The sequence below is a fragment of the Thamnophis sirtalis genome, unplaced genomic scaffold (assembly GCF_051295495.1).
Source record: "Thamnophis sirtalis isolate CommonGarterSnake01/CBP01778 unplaced genomic scaffold, rThaSir2_p1.2 scaffold_11, whole genome shotgun sequence".
NCBI lineage: Eukaryota > Metazoa > Chordata > Lepidosauria > Squamata > Natricidae > Thamnophis > Thamnophis sirtalis.
Genome location: NW_028261391.1, coordinates 43126040 through 43152320, shown reverse-complemented (window position 1 = coordinate 43152320; position 26281 = coordinate 43126040). Strand labels below are relative to the sequence as shown.

Below are 26281 nucleotides of genomic sequence, written 5' to 3'. Positions count from 1 at the left end.
GTATAAGGAATAAACAGGGTGAATTAGAAATTCAAGTAAATGACAGCCGATATTGTTGCCATTGCAGAAACTTGGTGGGATGAAACCCACAAATGGAACATACAGCTAGAAGGATTTAAATTATTTAAAAGAATTAGTCCAAATAAAAGAGGAGGTGGAGTTGCACTATATATAAGAAATAACTATGATGTCAACGCTCTGTGTTGACATTCCATGCAGAGCATCAGCGGAGCCGGATCTCAGATTACAGTATCTGGGTTGAGATGAATGAAGCTATTGGATAACATGATTTATGACAAAGGCTGAAGGGAAGACAGAAACGGGCAAAATTCAAAAGCATATAAAGAAAGCAAAAAAGTTGGCTGTGAATAAGAAATGCCTAATGAAGAATGCCTAATGAAGCTGTTAATAAATCACTGCTTTTTGTATTACAATATCAGGTTGCTTATTATGAAGCAGTCATCATTAGGGTACTTTACATACATCTCTACAGAAATAGAGCACAAGAATGATGAGAACTTTCTTGAATGCATTTGGGTCAATATTAAAGGTTGGGGGGGGGGGGAATGACATTGCCATAGGTCTATACTACAGGCCACCCAACCAAGCAGAGGAAGTAGATGAACTTTTTGCTAGTCAGCTAACTAAGGTATGTAGTTATTGTAGTAATGGGGGATTTTAACTACCCTGACATCAACTGGGAAACTACAATAGTAATGGGGGATTTTAACTACAATAGTAATGGGGGATTTTAACTACCCTGACATCAACTGGCAAACAAACTCTGCACCAAGTGGAAGATCCAGCAGGTTCCTAACAAACCTAGCAGATAACTTTGTTTCCCAAAAGGTAGAGAAGGGAACAAGGGGATCAGCCATATTGGACTTAATTCTTACTAACAGAGAGGAAATGATAGAAGGTGTTGAAGCCACAGGAACCCTGAGAGCAAGTGACCATGCAATATTGGAATTCAACATTATGCAAACACTAGAGTCTTAGACTTTAAGAGACCTAATTTCAATAAACTTAGAGCTTGGGAAGAATTCCATGGATGAGAATCCTCAAGGGGAAAATAACTCAAGAAGCTTGGGAAATTTTGAAAAATGAGATTACAAAAGCCCAGTCTAGCAGAATACCAATGAAGAAAAAAAATAACAATTCCCAAAAGAAACAAGCATGGCTACATACCAGTAAAGAACTTTTTGACAAATTGAAAGACAAAAAAGATAAGTATAAAAAGTGGAAAGAGGGGGACATAACTAAGGCAGAATATCCGCAAATAACCCGAGCCTGAAAGATGAAGTGAGGAAAGCTAAGGCTCACAATGAAGAAAGTCTTGCCACAAAAGTAAAAAATTGACAAAAAAAAAAAAGCTTCTTCCAACATATTAAAAACAAGAAAAAAGTTAAGGAAACAATTGGTCCATTGTTGGGAGAAAGTGGCAAGAAAATGACAAGCAACAAGGCGAAAGCAGAACTATTTAACTTATTTTTTAAATCTGTCTTTACACAAAGGGATAAAACAGTCCAACCTATCAAAAACAGTACCACAAAAATCAGATTAGGAACACAAGTTGAAATGGGGAAGAAAATGGTAAGTGAGCACCTGTCTACCCTAGACAAGTTCAAATGACCAGGACTGGATGGATTACACCCCAGGGTTCTGAAGGAACTGACAGACGAGATCTCAGAACCACTGAACTATATCTTTCAGAGATCCTGGAGCACCACGGAACTGCCATAGGACTGGAAAAGAGCTGATGTGGTTCCCATCTTCAAAAAAGGAAAAAAAAATAGATCCAGGAAACTATAGACCTATCAGCCTGACCTCAATACCAGGAAAGATTCTGGAAAATATAATCAAGCAACAAATTAGCGAATACCTAGAAGTAAACAAAGTAATAGCCAAAAGCCAACATGGGTTTGTCAAAAGCAGATCATGCCAGACTAATCTTATTTCATTCTTTGACAAAGTGACAAAATTAGTGGACCAGAGGAATGCCGTCGATATAGTTTACTTGGACTTCAGCAAGGCATTTGATAAGGTAGACCATAACCTATTACTAGATAAAGTAGAATAATGTGGGTTAGATAGCATCACCACCAGATGGATTTGTAACTGGCTGACCAACTGCACTCAACGTGTATCCCTCAATCAAACTGCATCTACATGGAGGAAAGTATGCAGTGGAGTACCCCAAGGCTCTGTTTTAGGCCCAGTACTCTTCAACATGATTTGGATGAGAGAATAAATGGGGAACTCATCAAATTTGCAGATGACACCAAGCTGGCAGGAATAGCCAACACTCCAGAAGATAGGCTTAAGATACAGAAGGATCTTGACAAACTTGAACATTGGGCACTATCTAATGAAATGAAATTCAATGATGAAAAGTGTAAGGTTCTACATTTAGGCAAGAAAAATGAAATGCACAGGTACAGTATAGGTGGTATCTTGCTCAATAGTAGCAACTGTCAGAGGATCTTGGAGTCCTAGTGGACAACCATTTAAATATGAGCGAACAGTGTGCAGCAGCTGCCAAAAAAGCCAACACAATTCTAGGATACATAAACAGAGGGATAGAATCAAGATCATGTGATGTGTTGATACCAATTTATAATGCCTTGGTAAGGCCACAGTTGGAATACTGCATTCAGTTTTGGTCACCACGATGTAGAAAAGATGTGGAGACTCTAGAAAGAGTGCAGAGAAGAGCAACAAAGATGATAAGGGGGCTGGAGACTAAAAGATATGAAAAATGGTTGCAGGAACTGGGTATGTCTAGTTTAATTAAAAGAAGGACTAGGGGAGACATGATAGCAGTGTTCCAATATCTCAGGGGTTGCCACAAAGAAGAGAAAGTCAAACTATTGTCCAAGGCACCTGAGGGTAGAACAAGAAGCAATGGGTGGAAACTAATCAAGGAGAGAAGCAACTTAGAACTGAGGAGAAATTTCCTGACAGTTAGAACAATTAATCAGTGGAACAGATTGCCTCCAGAAGTTGTGAATGCTCCAACACTGGAAGTTTTTAAGAATATGTCGGATAGCCATTTGTCTGAGGTGGTATAGGGTTTCCTATCTAGGCAAGGGGTTGGACTAGAAGACCTCCAAGGTCCCTTCCAACTCTGCTATTGTATTATTGTATAAAATGTTGTCTCTAAAGATAATTGCATGGAAATACATCCTCTAATCCCTGGGCTTTCCAGAGTTAAATAACATTACCTCCAGGTACAACAGAATATCATGTTCTGGCCAAGTATTGATGTCAATGCATTCATTCATGTGATTTTCAGTTTCCTACATGAGAACTAAGTAGATTTACTTTTAATTTATCTACCTGTGTGGCATGTTGATAGCTGTATATAGAAGTAGTTATAGCAATGATAGGCATAGATGACTGCAATTATATATGTTTAATAGCCAATATATTGTTGGATTATATTTTTGTTGGATGATACTTTCTTAAACAGTAGCAATTTAAACCAGTTTTAATGTTAATATTTGTTTTAATTGTTTAATTGTTTAAATTAGTGTTTTATTGATTGTAAGCCACCCAAAGTTGCTTCTAAGTGAGAAGCATATAAGATAAATAATTAGTGTACCATAAAATCTCTTCAAGAGACACTTATTGATTGAATAGAAACTGGATGTGTATATTACTTCAGATTTTCAGAACTTTTTCTGGAGCTAACATTGGCAAAAAAAAGTCTGTCGTGTTAGTTGAAAAAATAGGATTCTGTTCCTCCACTTATTGATGTTAATACAATTTTGGACCAATTGGGAATCATGTTCTCCTTGGGGGGTGTTTCTGCAGATGTTATTTTAATGTAGATTGCTATTTGAGTGCTTTTTTCTATGATATACTAATCTTGTAATTATTGTGCAATTTCATATTTTGTACACACTTACTGATATGTATAGTTGTACTTATACATCTTTGGACCTCAATATTCTCAAGCATGTCCAAACAACAGCATGCTGTTAAATCGCTGCATATTATGCTCAGCACTCTCACTTTCTCTTATATGATTCTACGGATTTTTTATAAACTGCCCTTGATTGTAACAGTCCTGTAGAAGTATTTTCTCCAATACTCATTGCTATCACAAGAAACTGTTTATATGAAAGTTTTACATCTTCCTTTATTTTTATAATTTACAATTAATTTTTCATAATATTATTGCTTTTTCCCTAACACATATTTCTGTCGTTCATTACATTAAAAAAAGAGAGAGCACTATAGATCTGAGTTCACTTTGAGCATCCTTCATTTTGGAAGTTAGTGCTACATATAGCCTCCTGGCACTATCCCTTGGCAGATAATTGTTATAATCTCTTCTTGGCATAGTTTGTTTCACTTCAGTTGAGATAGGAATAAAGGTTTGGCAGGGAACTATTGCGGAGCATTTCTCCAAGTTGGCAATTTTAAGATGTACGGACTTCTGCTCCCAGAATTCCCCTTCGATGAGGAATTCTGAGTGTTGTAAGTCCACAGATCTCTCTCCATAGAGTCCTATCTCCTGTGTTATTGCAACATGATAATACTATATTGCACAATTAAATAACGGCATGTGTGTCACCTTCCTTCCCTTGCTTTGGGAAACTACAATTCCCACCTACAGTTATGAGCATGTGCAAACGTATTAAGTGACGCAAACGATCACAGGACCCATCCGAAGAGAGAGGCCTGGCCGTTGAAAGGCGGTGCCGTGGAAGCTTTTCTATTTCTCGGCAACAAGGAAGAACGAAAGCCGGAATTCTAGGAGTTGTGCGGTCTTTGCAAAGTGTAACAGGTCAGTGAAGTCCCTTGAAGGGGATAATTGCTTCTATGGGTTCCAGCAAAGAGACCAAAAGAATGGCCAGGAGTAACTTTTTAGGGCTCGGAGTTAAGCTGTGCTGGAGGTCGTGTTTTTCCAGGCGGACAGCCGGGCTACGGGCGGTGGTGCGCTTTGTGTGGGTCCTTAGTAGCGGAGGGTGAGGACAAAAAGAAAGCCGTACTACCGTGGTGAGGTGGGAGGGCGGGTGGCTGCCCCACCGGCTGCAACTCGTCTAGAGGAAGCAGAGACAAATCCAACGAGGTCACGCCATCTCTGCGTTTTGTAATCCTTGGCGCTTGTAACGAGTCCATGGAGTCTGAATCGCTTATTTATATTCCCCCACCCCCACCCCCACCCATCTTAATGTCACATATATATCTTTCACCCGTATAGAATTTCAAACTCTTAAGGGGAAGTGATTTCTGAATTGCAGCAGAAGATAATTCAAGACTGCTGATTTGTTTCTTAAGAAGTGCTCAATATAAACAAACATCGGGCTGCCATAGAAAAAAAAGTGCTTGCTTGTTTAAGTTTTTGCTTGGCGTTATTGTCATGTCCAAGGTTAAAAAATCCTGCTATAAGAGGAAAGAAAAGAGTCGGGAGTTGCTTGTTTTTAAAGGATGATGTCACTTCCTTTGTGCTTTGCTCTTAAGAAAAAAAAGATTCTAAAAGAAAAGATTCTCTTTTATAAATCTGATGAAACAAAAATTAGGAAATTATTACTGATATCTTCAAAAATAAATGATCTTTTCCCCCAAATACATGGATTAGGATTCCCATTATCACTAGTCAACATATTAGGATGGCTTTATAGTTGTATTGTATGCTGTCTTTTATTAGACAGTAAATACATTTTGATTAATAATAGCTGGTGATAATTATATTTGTGGTCCTAAAACATCTGGAAGAAGCAAGCCTGAAATAAAGTAATTATGAAATTAATCATTTAGTATTCAAGGGGCTGATAGAAAGTTAGCATTTGTTTCTAGTAAAGTGATTTATTCTGAATAGTTTCCATCTCAAATGGATAAAATGTACTGTCTCAATTTTCATGGTCTATACAGTAATTTAGAAATATTAATTGTTAGGATGAATTATATATTCAATTTACCTATATATAATTCTTAATCCACTAAGATGAAACCAGTAATGTCTGTCATTTTTTATGAGTTAAAGTTTAACAGAGTGTTCAATATATTGGTATCTCTAGCTGAAAGAAATTTCAAGAATATTACTGTTCTAAATCTTGTTTTAAAGAGCTTATGCCAGTAATATGGAACATGATTCAATTGTAGGGCAAACATTTACACAGAATATATTAGAGATGTGCAACTTCTTTGAAAGTTTGAAAGGGGTATTTAAAATGCAGATTAGCCTTTTCATGCTACTTTCCCAACACAATAAACACACAGAGATATTTGGGAAGAGCATCAAAAGCAGCTGTGAGAATCTGGACCAAAAACAAACAAATCCTGTTTTATCAGTTTGAGAAAAATTTCATTGAGAATTTTTTGCACATTTACTGATGATAATTTTTCAGATTGCAGATGTAATTTTGTATTAGCAAATACAGGTGTGGTTTACCTTTCTTCTACTTATTTCTTGGGCTTTTGCTGCTTATCAGTTGAATTTGCCCTTAAAGCAGCAGCATTGTTTTTAACAACTATATCCCGGGGCTGAATGGAAAATTGAGGATGGTTGCATGGTCTGCATTAGCCATAGAATTAAGCCTGATGTAACTTTATTGCCCAGGATTGGTGGTTGTTTAAAGCCTAAACAGGGTAGAGGCGGGGCCAGCACCTGACACATCCAGTCTGCAGTTACATACCCCTGCCTTAGGCACAAAGTGAGCTAGGGGACATTTGGCCAATGACTCCCTCTCAAAGCTAGGAAGCAGGCAGTGACAAATCACTTTTGAAAAACATTTGCCAAGAAAACTCTAGGCATTAACCCAAGCAATTGCCAGGAGTTAAAAACCAACTTGAAGGCACACACAAGCATGCACGCATGCACATCAGAGGTGGGTTTCTACTGGTTCGGACTGGTTCGGCCGAACAGGTAGTAACTTGCCATGCCCCCGAACTGGTTCTCTCATCTTGTTTTTGCCTTCTGCTCATGCGCAGAGTGATATTTGTTGCACTGCATTCGCAGCGCATCCCTGAGTGAACCGGCAGTAGAAGTAGAAGCGGCAGCTGGAACCCACCCCTAATGCATGTGTGTATACACACACACACAAAAACAATCATGGGGTAGCAGCAGTGGGTCTTGAAGTAGTCCATGGTTTGAAGACCTGTTTTTTTCTCAGCTGGGACTGCAAAATTTGGCATATTTATTATTTTCCAAGGTGATTTCAGTTTCTAAATTGATTTCAGAAATTTGAACATAGGTTAAATTGCTAAAGTACCCATGGATTAAATCAACTTCATATATAGGTAATTGATTAATATATTTCTATCACAATTTTAATTTACATTTTTTTAAAAATAATTGTCTTGTAATTATAACATTAAGTAACATCTAGTTTGGTCTGCCATGCCCAGGTGGTGCTTGGCAACTCAGTTATGGTGCAGGTTCTCTAGCTGTTCTGTTTAAATAATTAACAGGAAATAATGGAAGGAAAGGTAGGTGCACATACATTCAACATTAGATCTTGCTTGTGTTTTTCCTAAGTCTAGAATATTAAATATTAAAATTTTTAACTGCTTATTTCTCAGAAGCAGAAAAGTCCTTCATATTGTATGATATTTTACTTTCTTAAATAACCTCCTAATAAAAATGTACTGAAAATATTTAAGGGATTATAGGGATCCTTAGAAGTTATGGACAGTTCAGTATACTTACAATAAAAATTATGGGCAAGAGCCACTTTGATCTAGTGATTAAGGCACCCGGCTAGAAACCAGGAGACACTTAGTTCTCATCCTGCATTAGTCATGAAAGCTGGCTGGTTGACTTTGGTCCTGTCATTTTTTCTCAGCCCAACCCACCTTACAGGGGGATTGTTGTGGAGAAATAGGAGGAGGAAGAAATATTGCCGCATTGAGTTATTTCTAAAAAAAATAATGGTGGGATAAAAAGTAATAAATGGCCAAAATAATATCAATTATTTATTCTTTTGACCTATCACCACCATGAGAGAAGAATGCATTTTATATCAACTTTCATGAATTTGGCATCCTTTAGATATGTTAATAACAAGAGTTGGGATTCCTTTTGAGAATTGTTATATTGATGCATGTTCTCATTACTGCTATGTTTTGCTATATCTCAGAAGTCTATCATATTCTTTTTGCTCTAGAGATTGGTGATGGCGATGGTAAAAAGCGGATGGTTGCTCCGACAAAGTAAGTAATGAATTCCATTATCCACTCTTTGCTTTGGGGCCAAATAGCTTGATATTAAGAGATAAAGATTGGATCATTTCATATTGTTTGTTTAAAAAAGTCTGCAGACAGCATTCTCTATGCAAGGACTCCCCCCTCCCCCCTTTTTTCTTCCAATCTGGAGCTCTCCTTCCATCAGTAAGCTGTTTTTTCTTCCCACAGGGCAATTTGCAATGGTGATGGTAGTGGGGAAGAACCCTCATAGTGGGGAGAAAGGAATTAAGTAGCTGTTCCCAGCAGAGAGATCCCTAGATATGAAGAGCTATAACACCTATGTAAATGAAGACTCATTCATCCATGCTTTTGGCCTGGATGATTGAGTCTTCATTTATATTTGCAATACATTTTGGGGAGAAAGCCCTGCAATTGGCATGACAAGAGTTAGTACATCCCAATGACTCTATCCCTAACTTACATTTTTCATTTTGAAAAGATACTTGAATGAGTAACAAAATTTCTTATTTTTAATAAGCGATGGTCCAGTTGCCATGATTTAATCTTTTAAGATATAACTCATATGATTTCCAATTGGGAAATGGTTGGGAATTCTGGCGTTGTGGACAACATAGTAGAAAAATATGGATTAGATATATCTTTCCAAAGTAGTGCTGCTTGGATTCAAAAAGTGCTGCTTGGTGGCTGCATGGATTAAGACAGAAAATGTCAGGTAAGTGAATAATCGAACTAGTTTATTTTAATTCTTACTTGATCTATAATTTGGTTCCTTCATCTTTCAGAAAAGCGTGTGAAAAAAGCTTCATGTTTGCATTATCATACTTTAATAATTTCCATTATTAAAATGAAAGTATTGTGCTAAAATCATTTTGGCCGTACAGTTATTATAAAGATGTCTATCTCCTTCACTGGTTAGAGGAGAAAACTTAATTGCTGGCCTTGATAAATGGTTTGGCAGAATGAGTCAGTTAGTTATTAGGAAGAGTCAGGAAATATTTCCTGGCATCCAAGCTGTATCTTAAAAATATAAGAGTAACTTAGCAGACTCAGACTTTGCAGCATTTGGTTCCTACATATTTGATTGGATGGGAAGCTCACTTGACTCTTGTTTCACAATAGTTGATATTCAGAGGAATCTCCAGCCTTCCCTGGGATCCTGAAAATAATTTGAGGTGTAGGGGTATTCAATAGACAGGCATAGCCTCATCTTCCATGAGCATTTTTAATAGTCTTTTAAAGATTACAAGATTAATGGCTAGTGACCATTCCTATATCCCAAGGTAATGAATTCTTAACTTTTTTCAAAGGGAAAATGTTTGATTTTTTTCTTAAAGCATTGTAGAATGTTCAAACCCATCAGTGATTTTAGTTACTTCAGTGTAACAAATATTAGAATAATGGAATAATAGAGTTGGAAGGGATCTTTGGAGGTCTTCTAGTCCAGTTCTCTGCTTAGACAGAAGACCCTATACCATTTCAGAAAAATGGTTGTCCAGTCTCTTCTTAAAAATCACCAGTGTGGAGCACCCAGAGCTTCTGGAGGCAAGCCATTCCATTGATGAATTGTTCTAATTGTTATAAAATTTATCCTTAGTTACATGTTGGCGTTCTATCTTTTACTCCTTGTCCTGCCCTGGGGCTAAAAATCTGGGTGCGTCTTATACACTGAATACAGCATTTTTTGCCTCCCCAAACTCCGGCCCCTCCACCAAAATGGCCATGCATAGCTTGTAGGAGGCTTTCAGAGAACTCCTGGAGGCTGGGGAGGGCAGAAATAAGCAAAAAACTGGCTGTTTTCTGCCCCCAGCACCACTCTATAAGCTTCCTAAAGGCTATCCATGCCCCCCCCCCTTTTTTTTTTTACAAAAAATGGGCCCGTTTTCATGAAAACTGGACCGTTTTTTGCTCTTTTTTGGCTTCCTCTGCCCCCAGGAGCACTCTACAAGCCTCCTAAGGGCTATTCATGCCCTTTTTTGAAAAAGAAATGGGCCCATTTTCATGAAAAACGGGCCGTTTTGGGGAAGTTTGCAAAGTGCAAAAACTTTTTTTTTTAAAATTTTCCTCTTCAAAACCTTGCTGCGTCTTATTCTCCGAAAAATACGGTATTTATTTAATGACTGGGTGGCTTAAAAGGATAAAACTATACAAAACCTATACACAACATGAATAGTTACAAGTCAGGTTTGCATATTGCTCACTTGTCTTCACCTTTCATGATTATTCTATATGTATTTCTTTAGGTACTATATTACGACGCTGGAAGAAAAATTGGTTTGATTTGTGGTCTGATGGCCAGTTATTGTTTTATGATGACCAACATAGGCATGATCTAGAAGATAGAGTTCACATGAAAATTGACAGTATCAATATCAGAGGCGGAAATGAATGCCGAGGTGAGTATGTGCTTTTTGTATTACTTTCCATTTTGCTTCACATGCCTATGTCTGCTTTCCCAGTCTTATATATCTAAGAGAACTTCATGTATCTGTAATAGTATTAATGGTGTAGGTTTAAAACCAATAGGTTTGGATAGGATTTTAGTGTTCTAATTGACTTGCTGGTGATGATAACTAGTCCCTTTATTTTTCTAATGATAGAATTTGTATACCGGTCTTTGATTAGTTGATTTTTATTTCACAAGAGAAGACATGAAGTTGGAAGTTTCAGCTTATATATTTCATAACTAAAGCAATTTATGTAATGAACATTAAAACAATTGTTTTGCCTACTTAGCAATCATTTATTTTGTTCAACTCTTCTTTGTTGCCTCCTGCTTAAAAGAGTTGAAAAACTGCATGGTATGTTTACTTATACAAGGAAAAAAAAAGGAATATATGAAATAGTACTCCACAGGAGATAGAATAGACTTGTTTCCTGCTATTGCAGAGGATAGGACTAGAACCGATTAGTGGAAATTGCATACTGGAAAATTTCAGATACGTCTGAGGAAATGACATGCTCTAATTCCAACTTTGTCAGATCCTGTGGAAATGTTGAGGATTCTACAGTTAAAGTAAACACATTTGGAAGGTGCCTAAACTGGGAAGGGCTTGTCTGGATAAGTCCTCCCTTGTGATTTTGGAAATTATTTTGAGTCAAAGGGTTGTCCATATTGCATCTCAAGTTCAAATGTCGTGTTTTTTTATGACTTTTAAAATACCATTTTTTGTTAATATGAGCTTCCATTTGGATTCTGTCAGGGAAGATATTTATTTTTCATTAGGGAAGCAACATTTTGCGTATGTGTGGAATCTTGGTCTGGAGGGAATCCCATCTCCTTTTGCCAAGATTCCTCCTACCCAGCCCCCAGTCCTCTTGCAAGCAGCGCTTTAAGAGTGAAAGGACTGCCTGCCAAGGGAATAGGAATGCCTCTGGAGTGCTGCAGAAGTGGAAGGTAGATCCCAAAGATCTGAGCTATGTTCCTGCAACCCTTCGGAAGAGTGCTCTTCTGTGTATGGAAGAGAACTGAACTAAAACTGGCAGCTTTCTCACTCTGCTTAATGATCTGGGTGATTGCTTAAGGACTGCAACTGAGAGTGCTGGAATTGTGATCATTTAGCAAAGCAGTCATGTAGGAATCTTGCTTAACAACTGCTTCACTGGTTCCATTTATGATTGCAAATCGAGGACTAACTGTATAAAGCAAACAAATTGTACATATTTCTTATATTTTTCAGGCATGGCTTCTGAATTTTGTTTAGGCTAGTGAAAGATACATAACTCAAAAGAAAAACATTTCCCCCATTTTAATTGTCAAGTGCCAGGAGAATTAGGAGATCCAGAACATTCAATAGCAAAGAGAAATTAGTGGGAGTAGAAGGAATTCAATGTGGGCGGGACTTATACCCCTTGTGGGCATGAAGGGACTCATGACTGATGTGTTTGACCCCTCTCTTGGGCTCAGCCTGGTCATCTACATTAATCCTTGGTTTGCTTATAATAGCTTGATTGATGTACGAAAAATATATATTATTTATAATTTATTGACTATTGTCAGGTGATTTACAAATATATTTTAAAACACTTTTAATGTTTATTAAAATTGGAAATGGCAGCTACTTAACTCCCAACAATGCAGCATCTTTCTCTTCTTTCTATTTATTAGAAGAATTAGACAGACAAAAAATTAGCATTAAAAATGGATGACCCAAAAAAAAAAAAACCACCACATTTAGAAACTCCCCCCAAAGAAAAGAAAATTATGTATTAACAGGTTTTGTTTTCCACAATAACCAATATGGAAACAACTAATTTTCAGAAAGGAAATTTAAAAAGCTGGAGATGAAAGGAATGCAGTACTCAATGACAAGTTTCATGTGGCAAATCAATCTTATTTTTCCAAACCTCAAGTACCAACATTAGCAGTTTCTGAACTTTTTTTAGCTTTATAATTTTATGGACTTAAAGTAGAAGATAAGTTGTTTTTATCTTTTCATATATTCCTTTGTTTTTTGATCAGGTACTTTTTAAAACATATATCATTTTACATCTGAACTATTTTCGATCAATCAGAATAGAGCTGGAAGAGACCTCCTACCTCAAGTAGGAGACCCTATACAATTTGAGAAAAGTGGCTGTTAAGTCTCTGCTTAAAAACCTCCAGTGATGAAGTGTGTCTGTGTGTATATATAAACTTTTCATTACAAGGTGTAAAAACATCTCTATTTTGGACAGGTTTTCAGCCTCCGGAGGGCAAAGCTAAAGACTGCTTGCTGCAGATAATTTGCCGTGATGGGAAGGTGCTCAATCTCTGTGCAGAAAGTACCGATGATTGCTTGTGAGTTCAAATATAGGAGTTTAGTAACTTTTCATAACGGAAGTAGCTCATATTTGCGTAATACCTTTTGGTTTAATCTGTTTACATATATGAATTAGGTAAAAAAGAAACAATTTTACCAATTGCAAAATGTTGGTCCTTTTGGTTTTCTCTTTTTTGTAATTCCCAAATTCTTTTATTTTTTATGTTTCCTGTATCTGTCCATGTATCTTCTTATCAGCAACTAAGTATACTTGTACATAATTTTTAAAATGTATTACTGTTCTTCATGAAAATATAGATGTTAATCTTACTTTCATGACCTGATGACTTGGAAGTTCAGGAAAGGAATCATGCTAGATTATTCTGAGTATTCAATTTAATGTATTTGCTTTTTTCTTTCAAGATTAATGTTTATTAGCACATTACTGCTAAAGCAACCTTAAGTTTCCCTCTGTCAATTAGAATATCACCACATAATTTTTGCTCTTGATATGTTAAAAGCAACTACTGTGAATTAGATTATGTTGTGATCCTTTTAATCTTCAGGGTGAATATCAAATCATATGTTGCAAATGTTTTCTTATAGAAACTATTGGTCATCAGAGTGATGAAATCATTACGAAAGAATTAACTCTCTTTGAGGTGAAAAGGCAAGCTGATAAAGAATCCTTCTCCTCCTCCTCCCTCCTCTCACTTTCTAGCTAACACATTTTATATATTCTTGAAGGTGACAGTGGAAATACTGAGTTCATCCATAGAAACATTGATCTTAGCTCTAATGTTGTGTGGTACCTAAGGAGAAGAGTGACAGCGACAGTGACAGGTGAACTGAGGTTGCTCTGAGGCATCACCATGAGTGGCATCTCTAACAAAGCAAGCAGCAATTGTCAGCTCAATTATGGCTTGGTTCTCTGTTCTTTTAGGACTGCTCTTAGTCCTGAGGTCCCAATGGATGAACGATATCTTAAGAGGAATTTGAAGTTGGTGAGGGCTTTTGAGATAAGGGCCTATTTTCAGTGAACTGCTTCTTGTCCTCTGTCACTTCAGGCATTATAGTTTGCTGAGAGCCGCTCTAATATTTATTGTGTGTCTCCCAGAGTCTCTTTCTCTCTGACATATAAACACACCCTCCCAACACACACACACATGAATGACATAATAGAAAAGACTTTCTGCAGTCTTTCTACTTTCACTCTGTTTTTCATTTCTTTCAAGATAATTTCCCCCCAAGTTTCATTCTTGAGACTACCAAATGAGCTGTTCCATGCTCAGAATTACTAATCATACTGGGTGACATTAGTTTTGTTTTCCTAATATTGAACATTGCATAAATGGAAGATGTTTTTCCTAATAGTCTGAAAGTCAGTGAGAAAAATAGTGTGCATTGTCATTAAAGGGTATGAAATTTTCATAATGATAATGGGGGATTGAACCCTTTCCCTTCTAATGCTTTTATAAATCACAAGATGTAGTGCTGATCAGTATCTACCCATCTTCATAGGGTGCCACAGAATATGCTTTGCACGTGATGAATTTAAGCAGATACTAGAATTTTGATTATTCTAGATAGTGAGTTAATCTTCAATGAGCTACATTTATTACTCTTTAAAGAAAAACTGGTTATTTACTGCTAGCTATTACATTGGCCACTTCACTAATTGTAGGGAGAGCTCAAGAACATTGAGATGATTCAGGAAAGAAGCAAATAATTTGGGCCAATCTTTCTATAAGCAGCCTTTTGGCCACATAGAGTATCAGAGTGTACTGTATGTTACCCATAGTAACATAGTACATTTTCATGTCAGCAGCATTGCTATAAGGATCAAGAACTTTGATGTGCAGTTTGATAATCCTGTCAAGAAGAGACATTAATCTAATAGTCTTATATTTTAGACAGGATGTGTATCTGTTTTATTTTTTTTATATATTGGCCTTAGTGGGTAACAGTTTATAAGTAATGTAGCTTATGTGGATGAAATGGATTCCTGTGACTGATAACTATTCTTTTTTTAAAATCCTTTTTATTAAAGAGTTTAACAATATTAAAAGATAAACCAAAATATAACAAGAAATAAAGTAAAAAATAAAATATAAAGTGCAAAAAATAAAGGAAAAAATAAAAGAAATATTAAAAATAATATTTAAAGAAGTAATCCCTGATCTTCATTGCAACAAGTGCAAGAATACTTAATATATCCCCATAAAATTATATAGTTAACAATTTTCTATAAGATCTATAATCCTGTGATCAAAGAAAAGAAACTTCACAGAACTGTTAAATCTACCATTCAATCTTTAGAGTAGGTGTCTTCAAACCTTTTAAACAGGGGGCCAAATAACAGTCCCTCGGACTGTTGAGGGGCTGGACAAGCTAGCCGAACATTGCTAAGTGATCATGTGACTGGGTGGGCATCGCCAATTTAGCAGTCCAAACAATGCACACAAATTAAAATTTAATTTGTTATGCTCCTGGGGATGGAAAGCAGGTTAGTGAAGGGATGTGGCTGCCTTGGGGTGTGTATGAGTGATTTCTGTTTTTGTCTGTCTGTCTGTCTCTGTTTCTTTCTTTCTCTCTCTCTCTCTCTCCCTCCCTCTCCCTCTCTGGAAGACAGGGAGGCAAAAAACGTGCCTGGTTTTGGCCTCTAGAAACCTCTGTGTGTCCGATTTTTGACCATCTCATCCTCCAAAAGGCGAGTGAGGACAGGTGGGGTGATGTGGGCAGGGTAGCCTTGTAGTCCTATAGGGGCCGGATTAATGGCTTTGGTGGATCATATCTGGCCTGTGAGCCGTAGTTTGATGACCCCTGCTTTAGAGTATGAGGTTTTAATGCATTGGTATAGAGTCACAATGTTCTAGATATGGACAGTTAACATAATGCTCCCTTCCACTGTGGTTTGATATGCCAGATTCAGATCGTTAAGCCAAATCCCAGCCAAATTGTGGCCTCAGTCTTTACTGATGTCATAAGTCTTTATAATGAATGTCAAACATATTATATACAGTTTCACTTTGAATATTATTCCATAATATTCATACATTATTATAATGTATAAATAATTCAAATATTTGAATTTTTATTATTAGACCATGGTTCAGTTATAACTGGTAACATTGCATACATTATTTGATCTTTGCTAGTGATTTGTTTCCTTTTAGTGCTTTATTTAACTCATGTTTCTTGTAGGGCTTGGAAAATTGCTCTTCAAGATGCCAGAACAAATGAAGTGAGTATTTTTTGTTGTTGTTATTGGTGTTGAGAGACTTAACTATTCATTTGTTTTGAATCAAATTCTAATCTAATTCTAGGCTGTTTACAAGCTTTACTGTCACTAATATTTTAATAATTGGTAAACATGTAATAATTTATAAATAAATACATTTATTATCTTTCCCCATATGTATATCAGGCCTCAATTCTAATGGGTTTTGATTGGGAAACTACAAGATAAAACATACAGTACAAAGATAGAAAACAAAAGTTAAATATAACAAATGGCCAAGAAGGAGCAAAACCACCTTGGACAAGATAGTTTTAATTTGTTTGTAAAATGCAAGCAGGGTTAGAACATTCTTCATTTCCAAGGGAGAGTATTTCAGAGGGTGTGGGGAGCAGTATTTAGAAAATCTATCACTTGGTTCTCATTCCAATTGAATCCCATAAAGAGGAGGAACCTTCAACAAGCTTTGAGCTTGAGCTACTGATACCAGGGCATCCTGGCATAGGCAGGGCATTGAATGGCACACTAACTCATATTGGGTAGAAGCTTCCATGGCTGTAAATTTCCACATTTGCTTTAACTAGGAGTCCAATAGTATTTCCAAATTGCGGACCCATCATTTAGGAAGAGCACAACCCATCAGGAGTGACTTTTGGAACCAACCATATTGATTGCTTTGCTGTTTGTTGATAAACAATAACTCTCTCAATTAACTCACTTTTCCATTTGGTACTGTTGAAAAAAGAACTTGCACAGCTGTATGGCTGAGTAAAAGTCTTTGAAAAGCAACACACTGGACAATATCTGAGCAATGTTAGTTGACAATGTGCATTCTGTCTTTGAAGAAATTAGGCTATTGGCAAATTGCTAGGATCAGTGCCACATTTGACATGGTTCATTATTGTGTTTATTGAGTAGCCCAATCTGAGGGGGGGACCAATATAGCACAATGATGATGCTTACCACTTTTTATCATGTTTGTTACAAATTGTGATTAAAAGGGATGATTTAAATGCAAATAAGAGCAGAATCTGCAACTCAAGTCCCCTGTATTGTATAATAAAACATAAACTTTCAGGGATAAAAGAAAAAGGGAGCTTTCCATATATAGCCAAATATTTAGTTTCCCAAAGTTAAACTATAGGAATTTTTTTTTAAAAAAAGCATTTCCCCTTCCCCTTTCCCGGCTCATGAAGGTAAACCTTGGGGAATATTCAAGTCAGTGGAGGCAGAGTTAAGCTCATGAATAGATCAGTTCTACCAAGTCAAGCAACTTTGGTGGCTGGTGTACTCCAGGTTTGTTGGATTACAAGTCCTGTCCCTTTGCTGGATGAGGTGGTGGTACTTGTAATCTAATACACTTGAAAGGAGCACCAGGATCATGAAAGCAGACTTCAGAATCAGTTGAGTGAGAGGTTTGTAACATAACATGTTTTGTAAAAAGCCACAATTCATTTGCAGAAGTGAAAAGGGAAAGGGAAAGAAAGAATCCCGGGGAGAGCAACATAGCAATAGCCTTTTTAAATAAATAGTGGGTTGTGTAATACTTTAAAAACAAACAATGGATTCAGTCACTACCTGCAGAAAGCCAACAAAAGCAAGTGGTTTTTGAATAAAAAAAGCATTTTTCAAAACCTGGTGGGACTCCTGATTGGGATTCTTATTCTCATTCTTATGGTACTTATCAAGTGGGCTTTTGAAAATAGTTTCCTGTGCAATGCCATTCATTATGGTATTTCTCAACTGCTGAAAGAATTGAGTAATTAAAGACACCTAGAATTTTGAAGTTCTTTTTTTCCTAAAAAGTCTGTTGTGTGGGTCATAGCTATCATAACTATTGGCCAGTTTAATCTGTGTTACCACATTACAGCGGCATCTTATATTGTATTACTCTGGAATTTTTTATGCACTGTTTTCATTTGTCATCTTTCTGATATTGCCATATTTTTCGGAGTATAAGACGCACCAAAATTTTGAAGAGGCATTTTTTAAAAAAAACATTTTTGCACTCTGCAGACCACCCAAAAAACAGCCCTTTTTTCCTGCAAAAATGGGCCTGTGTTTTTTTTCCAAAAAAGGGCATGAATAGCCTTTAGGAGACTTGCAGAGTTCGGCTGGGGGGGTGGGGAATTGAGCAAAAACCAGCTCAATTTTGAGCAAACCATTTTTTGCTCATTTCTGCTCCCCAGCCCCCAGGTCACTCTGAAAGCCTTTAGGTTTATGGTTACCCACAATACAATGGCGCATATCCAGGAACTCAGATCATCTACACTTCTAATGGACAGACATATGCTATGCACAGCTATTTTGGTGAAGGGGGTGGAGTTTTGAGAGGCAAAAATGCTATATTCAGTGTATAAGACACACCCAGATTTTCAACATCTTTTTTGAGGGAAAAAGGTGAGTCTTATACTCCAAAAAATTCGGTAAATAGAAAGCAAGACTGAGAGACTTAATTTGTATAGTATGCATAATAAATACTAAATTATCCAATTATTAGTTAGAAACATTATTTTGGGAAAAAACCCCATCTTTGTCTTTTTCAACAAATACCTTCTTCGTGCAAAAGATGTTTATTTGCCTTTCTTAGATTTGATATGCTTAGTTGCAGTTGTCATTTAATAACAAGACCAACTTTTGCTGTATTTTTATGTTGATGTGTCCAGACTTACGTTGCTTCTGAGGTGATGTATGATGATAATGCGATTTCTTCAGCGCCCCCTCCGTATACAGCTTATGCAACACCATCACCTGAGGTACATCAAGTCAAATGTGTAAATGATTTAAAATGGTAGTAATTGACATGCTTTATATTATCATGCATTAAACTTATTGACAGGATTTCTGATTTGAAGCAGGACTTTTAGAGAGTACTTTTTATTTTTCTGTACAGGTGCATTATACCCCCACTTCTAATTAAAGCATAGCTTGTATCTTCCTAGTCCTGAGACCCCACCCAGACACTTGTGGACACCATGGATATAACTCACTCTTACCTGTCCATTTGATTATTTTGACTGAAAGCAAGTAAATGCAAAATTAAGATGTGCAAAGTATTTGTCTCAAGTTTACCCTTTGTTTCTGAGGAGTAATGTGGTCCCCATTAGCTCCTAAAGCATTCTTAATTAAATTAAATCAAATTGAAAGGTAATCTTTCTGTGAAAAAAACAAAAGAGGCATAAATAGCTAATGAGAGAGAGAGAATCCTGAGAAGGTGAAAGTGGTACTTTCTTTCACAAATGCTTCTAACATTAATACCTTTAGGTTTATGGTTACCCACAATACAATGGCGCATATCCAGGAACTCAGATCATCTACACTTCTAATGGACAGACATATGCTATGCCTTACCAATATCCAAACCAAGGTACTTATTCTTTGTATTTTTCTCTTGAGCTGATTCAGAGTTTAGAGTCATTTTTAATGTACAAATTATGTACAAGTAGTTTTTATGCTACATTAGGTGCAAGCAATCCTTTTGCAATCCAAAAGCGTAACCCCTACCCCTTGCTTATTTTAAATTAGACAAGACTGAGCAAAATTGTTGGATTAAGACTATTAAGAAGCTTAATGCTGTTATTTTAGGCTTCTTGGTTTTTTAATTGACTATTGAAATTTAAGCCGTGTTATCCTGGTGGTGCAACACTAGGCAAAGAGTCCTATGTAGCCTAAAATTGTTTACTTTTGCCATTTATTAAGAAATGGGGAGAAAGTGTGGTGGAATCCCCAACTAGAGTGGGGAGAAGGGTGGAGTACAGAGATTGGCAAATTTGGAATCTCTCCAGGAAGAAAGCAGCTGAGGCCAGACTCTCCCTAAAATTCCTGAAGCCTTTATCTGCTGTTTGCTTTATCTGCAAGAGAATGCAGTTCTTGTAAATATAAGATTCTTGTAAATAGGCTAGCAGCAATAAGGAACTCTGTTCAGCTCATGGTCTCATTCTGTTTCCTTTCACCTGAAAGGAAGCATTTGATTTAACCTGTTTTATATCTTATGCATTTGCATTGAATCAGTAAGTTATTTTGAAAACAGTTCTATACATACTGTATTTTTCAGAATATGAGACACTCCGAAGTATAAGATGCATCTAGCTTTTGGAGAGGAAAACAAGAAAAAAAATCTGCCTCTGACTGCCAGCAATTTGCCTCCTTGCAGCAAACAACCTGGTTCAGTTTCAATTTTATTATAGTCTGATTGGCACAAGCAACTGATTGTCGGTTGGATCAGTCTCCCGATAATCAGCTGTTTTAGGCTGGAGGGATTGTCATAGCCTCCGGATGGTGAACCTATGGCACACATGCTACAGTTGGCACGTGGAGCCATTTGTCAGGTCACGTAAGGCATTGCTCTGTCAGCTGGCCTGTGCGCATGCATGCGCTGGCCATCTGAGTTCAGCCTTTTTTAAAGCCATTTTTCGCCCTCCCCAGGCTCCAGAGGCTTTATAGGAAACTGGGGAGGGCAAAAAGAGCCCTCCAGAGCCTTCAGGAGCTTCCCAGAAGCCCCCAGAGCGCAAAAAAACAGCCCTATGGCAAACCAGAAGTTTGGGAACAGACTTCCGGTTTGCTCATAGGGTCGGTTTAAGCCCTCCGGAGGATTCAGGGATCTTCAGGAAGCTCTGGAGGACTAAAAACGACCCTGTGAGCAAACTGGAAGTGACTTCCGGTTTGGTTGTAGGGCTGGTTTAAGCTCAAGGTCCCTGAAGCCTCTGGGGGGGTGGGGAGGCTGTTTTCACCCTCCCCAAGCTCCTATAAAGCCTCTGGAGCCTGGGTAGGGCGAAAAAAGCATGCAAAAAATGGGGGAGAGTGCCTGTCATGCATGCATGCGCATGGGTGTGTCGCATGTTGCATTATGGATGCGGCATGTCCGCGCACGAGCCCTGCGCTTCCCCCTTATGGCAGGCGAGTCAAAAAAGGCTCATTATCGCTGCCATAAGCTATTGCTGCCTCTGCATGCCCCGTTTCAGTCTCTGTGCGCCCCATTTTCCCCCTGTTTTGGGCTGGGGGGGATCGGAATGGGTGGAAAATGGGGCACACGGAGCCCGAAAATGGGGCATATAGCAATAGGCAATGAGAATCCCTGTAGCCTGAAACAGCTGATGGTCGAGAGGTGATCCAACTGACAATCAGCTGCTTGTGCTAGTGAAGCTATGCTGAAGCTGAAACTGAAACAGGCTGTTTGCTGCAAGGAGGCAAATTGGTAGGAGGCAGAGGCCAAAGGGTGGGGGCTGGCGGGACTATATTTGGTGTATGAGATGCACCAAGGTGGCGCAGTGGTTAAATGCAGCACTGCAGGCTACTGCTAGATCAGCAGGTCAGCGGTTCAAATCTCACCGGCTCAGGGTTGACTCAGCCTTCCATCCTTCCGAGGTGGGTAAAATGAGGACCCAGATTGTTGGGGGCAATATGCTGACTCTCTGTAAACCGCTTAGAGAGGCCTGAAAGGCCTATGAAGCGGTATATAAGTCTACTGCTATTGCTATATTTTCACCCTCTTTTTTGGGAGGGGGAAGTGTGTCTTCTACTCCGAAAAATACGGTACTTATTTGGAAGTAAATGTTACTGAACTTAATGGGATCCAGTTATGAGTAGATGGTTAGAAGATTGCACTATTGAGTATATCCTGTTTGCATCCACTCACAGCGAAATAGCTTATCAGTAATTTTAGAATTAACCTTTAGTTTTGTAGTTACAGAGTTGGCTCCATTTGACACACACATTCAAACAGGACCTCCTGCTCTTCCTAAGTAGTTTGGAGGATTGGGAATGAGTTAAAGGAGAGCAGTATCTGAATACACATGCAGTCTTAATCAACTCTTACTCATGCTTCTTCATTTACCCCTTTCTTGTGCATATCTGAATAAGTTAGAGAACATTAGGTGTATCCTCTAATGCTCTTTGCTATTAAATTCAAGATTTTCTAGTTGATATTCATTACAAAACTTTTTATTACTTCATGATAAGGTTTAACCCAGAATATGTTGAATGTCCGATTTTATGGAGATCTAACATTCCTTGTGCTAGAACAATACAAAAATAAACAATACAAAAAGAAAAAGAAGTTATTTCAAGTTTAGTTTTTTGATGCCTCTCTTTTTTTCCTTCAGGTACTTATGGCCCACTTCCTGCAAACCATGTCATCATTCGAGAACGTTACCGAGAGCCTGATGGAGACCTGGCATTGGGCATGTTGGCTGGGGCAGCAACAGGAATGGCCCTGGGCTCATTGTTTTGGGTGTTTTAGATTTTCTTTGGAGGTTCAAGTTGAAGGAGGTTCTTTCTATCTTCTGTGTATAATAATATATATATTGGTAAAGCAGTGTATAGGCATTTCATAAGTTCTAACAATATTTTGGCTAATGATACACTGGAATTAGTTAATCACATTCTTAATCATCTAGAAAGTTCACTTTAGTTAAGAAAGGTCAAGTAAGTTTGAGCCTATGTAATGATAAACAAGTAGCAGTAATAACAAGTGAAGTATTGCTAATAGTGGCTAAACAGCCACAACTGATGGTGAAATATTAACAATTCTCTTAAAATTGCTTCAACTGCTGCCTCAAAAGGAAGCTCAAGTATCTTTTTTAAAAACTCGAAGGCAAAAGATAATGACTTTATACACACTGTGGAGAGAGAGAGAGAGAGAATGAATCTCTATGTGTGGATTTCGGTTGGTCTTGCATTTCAACAATTGGTAAATATTTGCCATAAAGAGAGAGAGCAATATATAAATCCTCCCAGATCGCCATAAACACTCCAACATTTTGTTTTGGAACTATTCCAATCTGTACTTGAAGGAGTTTGATGACCATGCAAGTAATGCCAGTGTCATATAAATTGCTATTTTATTTAGTTGGAAGACTAGCAAAAGCCTGGACATCATCCTCTGGTTCTGCTGTGTTGAATTATTAGCACTCCTAACCAAATGGAGATAATGTTACTTAGAACTCTGGGAGTTGCCATCCCATCCCATCAGAAGGATGTCAAGTAAGGGAACGGACTACGTATATTAACACTCAATTTGAGAATTTTAGCTGTCCCAATAAATCAAGTAGCAAAATGATTCAACCTGTATGTGAAAATAATGTGGCTTTTGGTCGTTATAAATAATAGGAGATATTACAGTTCTACTGGGCATGTAAAGCTTTTTTATATTATTCTAAATATAGTAGAATGATATAAATAGAGAACGGGGGCTAACAAAAACTTAGCACAAGAAAATTCTGATTTCTGTAAGCTTTGCAATAAGCATATGCTGTTACTTTTTGCCTTAGGGATATATGCAACAACAAAATTTAATGCGAGATATGGGTGTCATCCATCATTGTTGAACTTGGAAGTTTTATTTTAAAGCAATAAATAATCTCTCTGCTAAAATAATTTTTCTTGTTTCGATGAGTAGATCCAGTCTAGGACATTTCATGTGATCACACTGTAAATTGAAGATAATAAATGTTTCATAAATATATATATTTAAATAATTTATAAGTTATGTTGGAATATATAAGTTACATTGGGAGCCTTTAAGATATAAGAAACTGATTATATAGTGAAAAGTAATACTAGCATTTGCTCTTTTTATGTAACTTGTCAATTGCACCTTTTATGTTTATCATACATTTCTCCGAATCCCCTATTTCTATCTACTGTATTTGTACTTTGAAAAAATAAAATAAATCTAGTCTTTGAACTGCTGTAAGTTTAATGGTATATATTCCTGGCATCTCCTGGTAATTAACTAAGTTAAACACCAAAGATTATCATATGACATATCGAAACTCTAAAATAAATCTTTTATTGGAACATTTGTGCTTTTATTATGCAGAATTCTTTGAAGTTAACGAGAGTTTAGTTTGATCTAGTGCAGTGGTTCTCAACCTGTGGGTCGGGACCAATGTTCCCTCTAATTTTTGGTCCCCTGGGAGTTTGGGTCCCGCTTGAACCTTCATCCTTTGGCCGCACGGTGGGAGGGACCCGCTCAGGATCCTTTCCCTTTCCCTCCCTTTTCTTCGATCTTTCCTCTGGTTATAAATGCAAGAATACATTTCCATTCACCCAACGCGCCTGAAAATCGAAGCGAAGGAAGAGGCTGAAACACACACCCCCTTACTCCCCTCGGAAGAGATTGCGGAGGTGCCAAGATCCCCTTTTCCCTCCTCGGAGGATCGAGGAGGATCTGGCCTCAGTTCTTCCTCCTCCAGGGCCCTGAAAGGCGCGCAAAGGAACACAAAGCTGTTTCCTCTCCCCCAAACTTTATGGACAGAAGGCGTAGCTGTCCTGGGCAGATTTTGGTGATCCTTTCAGTCGCTGAATGCAAACTAGTAGCTCCGGTCGCAGATGCAAAAGGCCTCCCTATTCGGGCGGGGGGGGGAGACGATGCCGCTGCACCCGGGACCCCTCCTGTCGCTCGGGGCGGCGCTGATGTCTCTCTTGCGGGGTAGGGGGTTGCGGTGAGTTCCTGGAAGCGAGGAGGTGAGGGGGAGAGATAGCCAGGGTCCGCGTTTGGGTCTTTCTCCCTGCCTCCAGCTCTTTCCCCAGAAGGAAACGTCTTCCTCCGCGTTACGCTGAGCCTCGTTTAAAGGCTGCAGTTTTGAGCTAGGCAAGATGGGAACAAAGGGGGGGGGTCGGGTTGCACAGAGCTTCTTCAACTGACAGGATTGTGGGGAATGGGAGGATTTATATTCCTTGCGGACAGCTGGGCATTTGCATCCCCCACTTCCTCCCTCTTCACTGTTGCAGCCATTGCTGGTCCAACACTATTTTCCTCCCCTGGGATGGGGGCTCCTCTCATCCATCCAACTCCCAGCCGCCCCCTTTCTGGTCTTTGCCCGCTTCCCTCTTGTTTCCTCCTTCGCAGGGCTGGTCGGTCCTCCGGTACTCAGGAAGGCAGAGTTGTCTCCTCTGCTCCACCCCAATGTTCCCGTGGAAGGCGTCTCACAAAAACCACTGGGCGGCAGTTGGAAACTGCTGCGCGGTGTTTTATTGCCATGTGAGCGGCCGCGCACCCGCGCACCTTAGACGGAACAGTGGTCGGGACCCTTTGGGGATCAAATGACCCTTTCACAGGGGTTGCCTAAGACCATCAGAAAACACATTTTTAAAAAAATATGGAAAACAAAATAATTTTATGGTTGGGGGTTACCACAACATGAGGAACTGTATTAAAGGGTCGTGGCATTAGGAAGGTTGAGACCCACTGATCTAGTGGTTAAGGCCACAAGGCTAGAAGCCAGGAAAATGTGATTTCTAGTCTCACCTTAAGGATAAAAGCCATCTGGGTCACTTTAGGCCAGTCATTCTCAGCCCAAATCACCTCACAGGGTTGTTGTTATAAGGAAAACAGGGAGAGAAAGGAGTAATAAGTATGTTAGCTGCTTAGAGTTATTTATGAAATAAATGAAATAACACAAAAATGTATAAAATTCCAACCCTAACCCTACATACTGTAGAAGGAAAGAAAACAAGAATGTGTCATCTATAGTAGTGATCTCCAAACTTTGTGGCCTGGGAGACGGGAGAGGGGAGCTGGGTCATGTAAGCAGTGGCTGGTGTGCCGGTGCGCACATGTGTGGGTGCCTGCCAGCCCGGCGCTTACGCAAGCTGAGCCTTGCACGCATGTACATGCGTGCTCCAACCAGCCACTCACGTGGCCCAATTACAAATAGGCCATGGTCCAGTAGTGGGCTACAGCCCACAGGTTGGAGACCCTTGATCTATAGCAGTGGTTATCAACCTTTTCTTCACTACGGACCACCTTTAAATACTCTTTGTGGCCACTGATCCCCAAGACTTAACTCAAGATTTAAATCCTAACATTTCCTCAAGGCTTTGTGGATCCCCTGATACAACATCACAGCCCCCAGGAATCTGCAGATCACAGATAGAGAACCACTGATCTATAGAATTCCTGGGGCAGGTCAGACAGTTTTGGGTTTATGCAAGGAACTGACAATGAAGGAAGTGCCATGTCCTACAAGGCTTAGGGATACCCAGTGCTGAAAAGATTGTGTATGTGTGTGCGCAAGTGTGTGTGTAAATAATGGGGGTTGGAAGGATGAAAAAAATATAATGAACATGTGTATGAAGAATTTGTTTTATTTTGATTCTGAATGCTGGCTGCTGTGAAAACACTGGACTTTGAAAAAAAAAAGTC

At 38.4% G+C, this 26281-nt stretch overlaps 1 protein-coding gene across 1 annotated transcript; it reads left to right on the top strand.

Moving 5' to 3' along the window:
- Window positions 1-4647: 4647 nt before the first annotated feature.
- PLEKHB2 (pleckstrin homology domain containing B2) lies at window positions 4648-23935 on the top strand. Its single transcript, XM_014069256.2, has 8 exons — window positions 4648-4795; window positions 8118-8163; window positions 10398-10550; window positions 12832-12934; window positions 16101-16140; window positions 18801-18890; window positions 19399-19501; window positions 22236-23935. Exons 2-8 carry the CDS (start codon window positions 8127-8129, stop codon window positions 22370-22372), a joined length of 663 nt encoding a protein of 220 aa, XP_013924731.1. The 5' UTR covers window positions 4648-4795; window positions 8118-8126; the 3' UTR covers window positions 22373-23935.
- Window positions 23936-26281: the final 2346 nt, after the last annotated feature.

Excerpts from the sequence above, each read along its gene's own strand:
- PLEKHB2 (XM_014069256.2), top strand. The coding sequence starts at position 8,127 with ATGGCGATGGTAAAAAGCGGATGGTTGCTCCGACAAA. Across the intron at positions 8,164-10,397 it reads CGGATGGTTGCTCCGACAAA|GTACTATATTACGACGCTGG; the intron begins GTAAGTAATGAA and ends GTATTTCTTTAG. Across the intron at positions 18,891-19,398 it reads ATGCAACACCATCACCTGAG|GTTTATGGTTACCCACAATA; the intron begins GTACATCAAGTC and ends TAATACCTTTAG.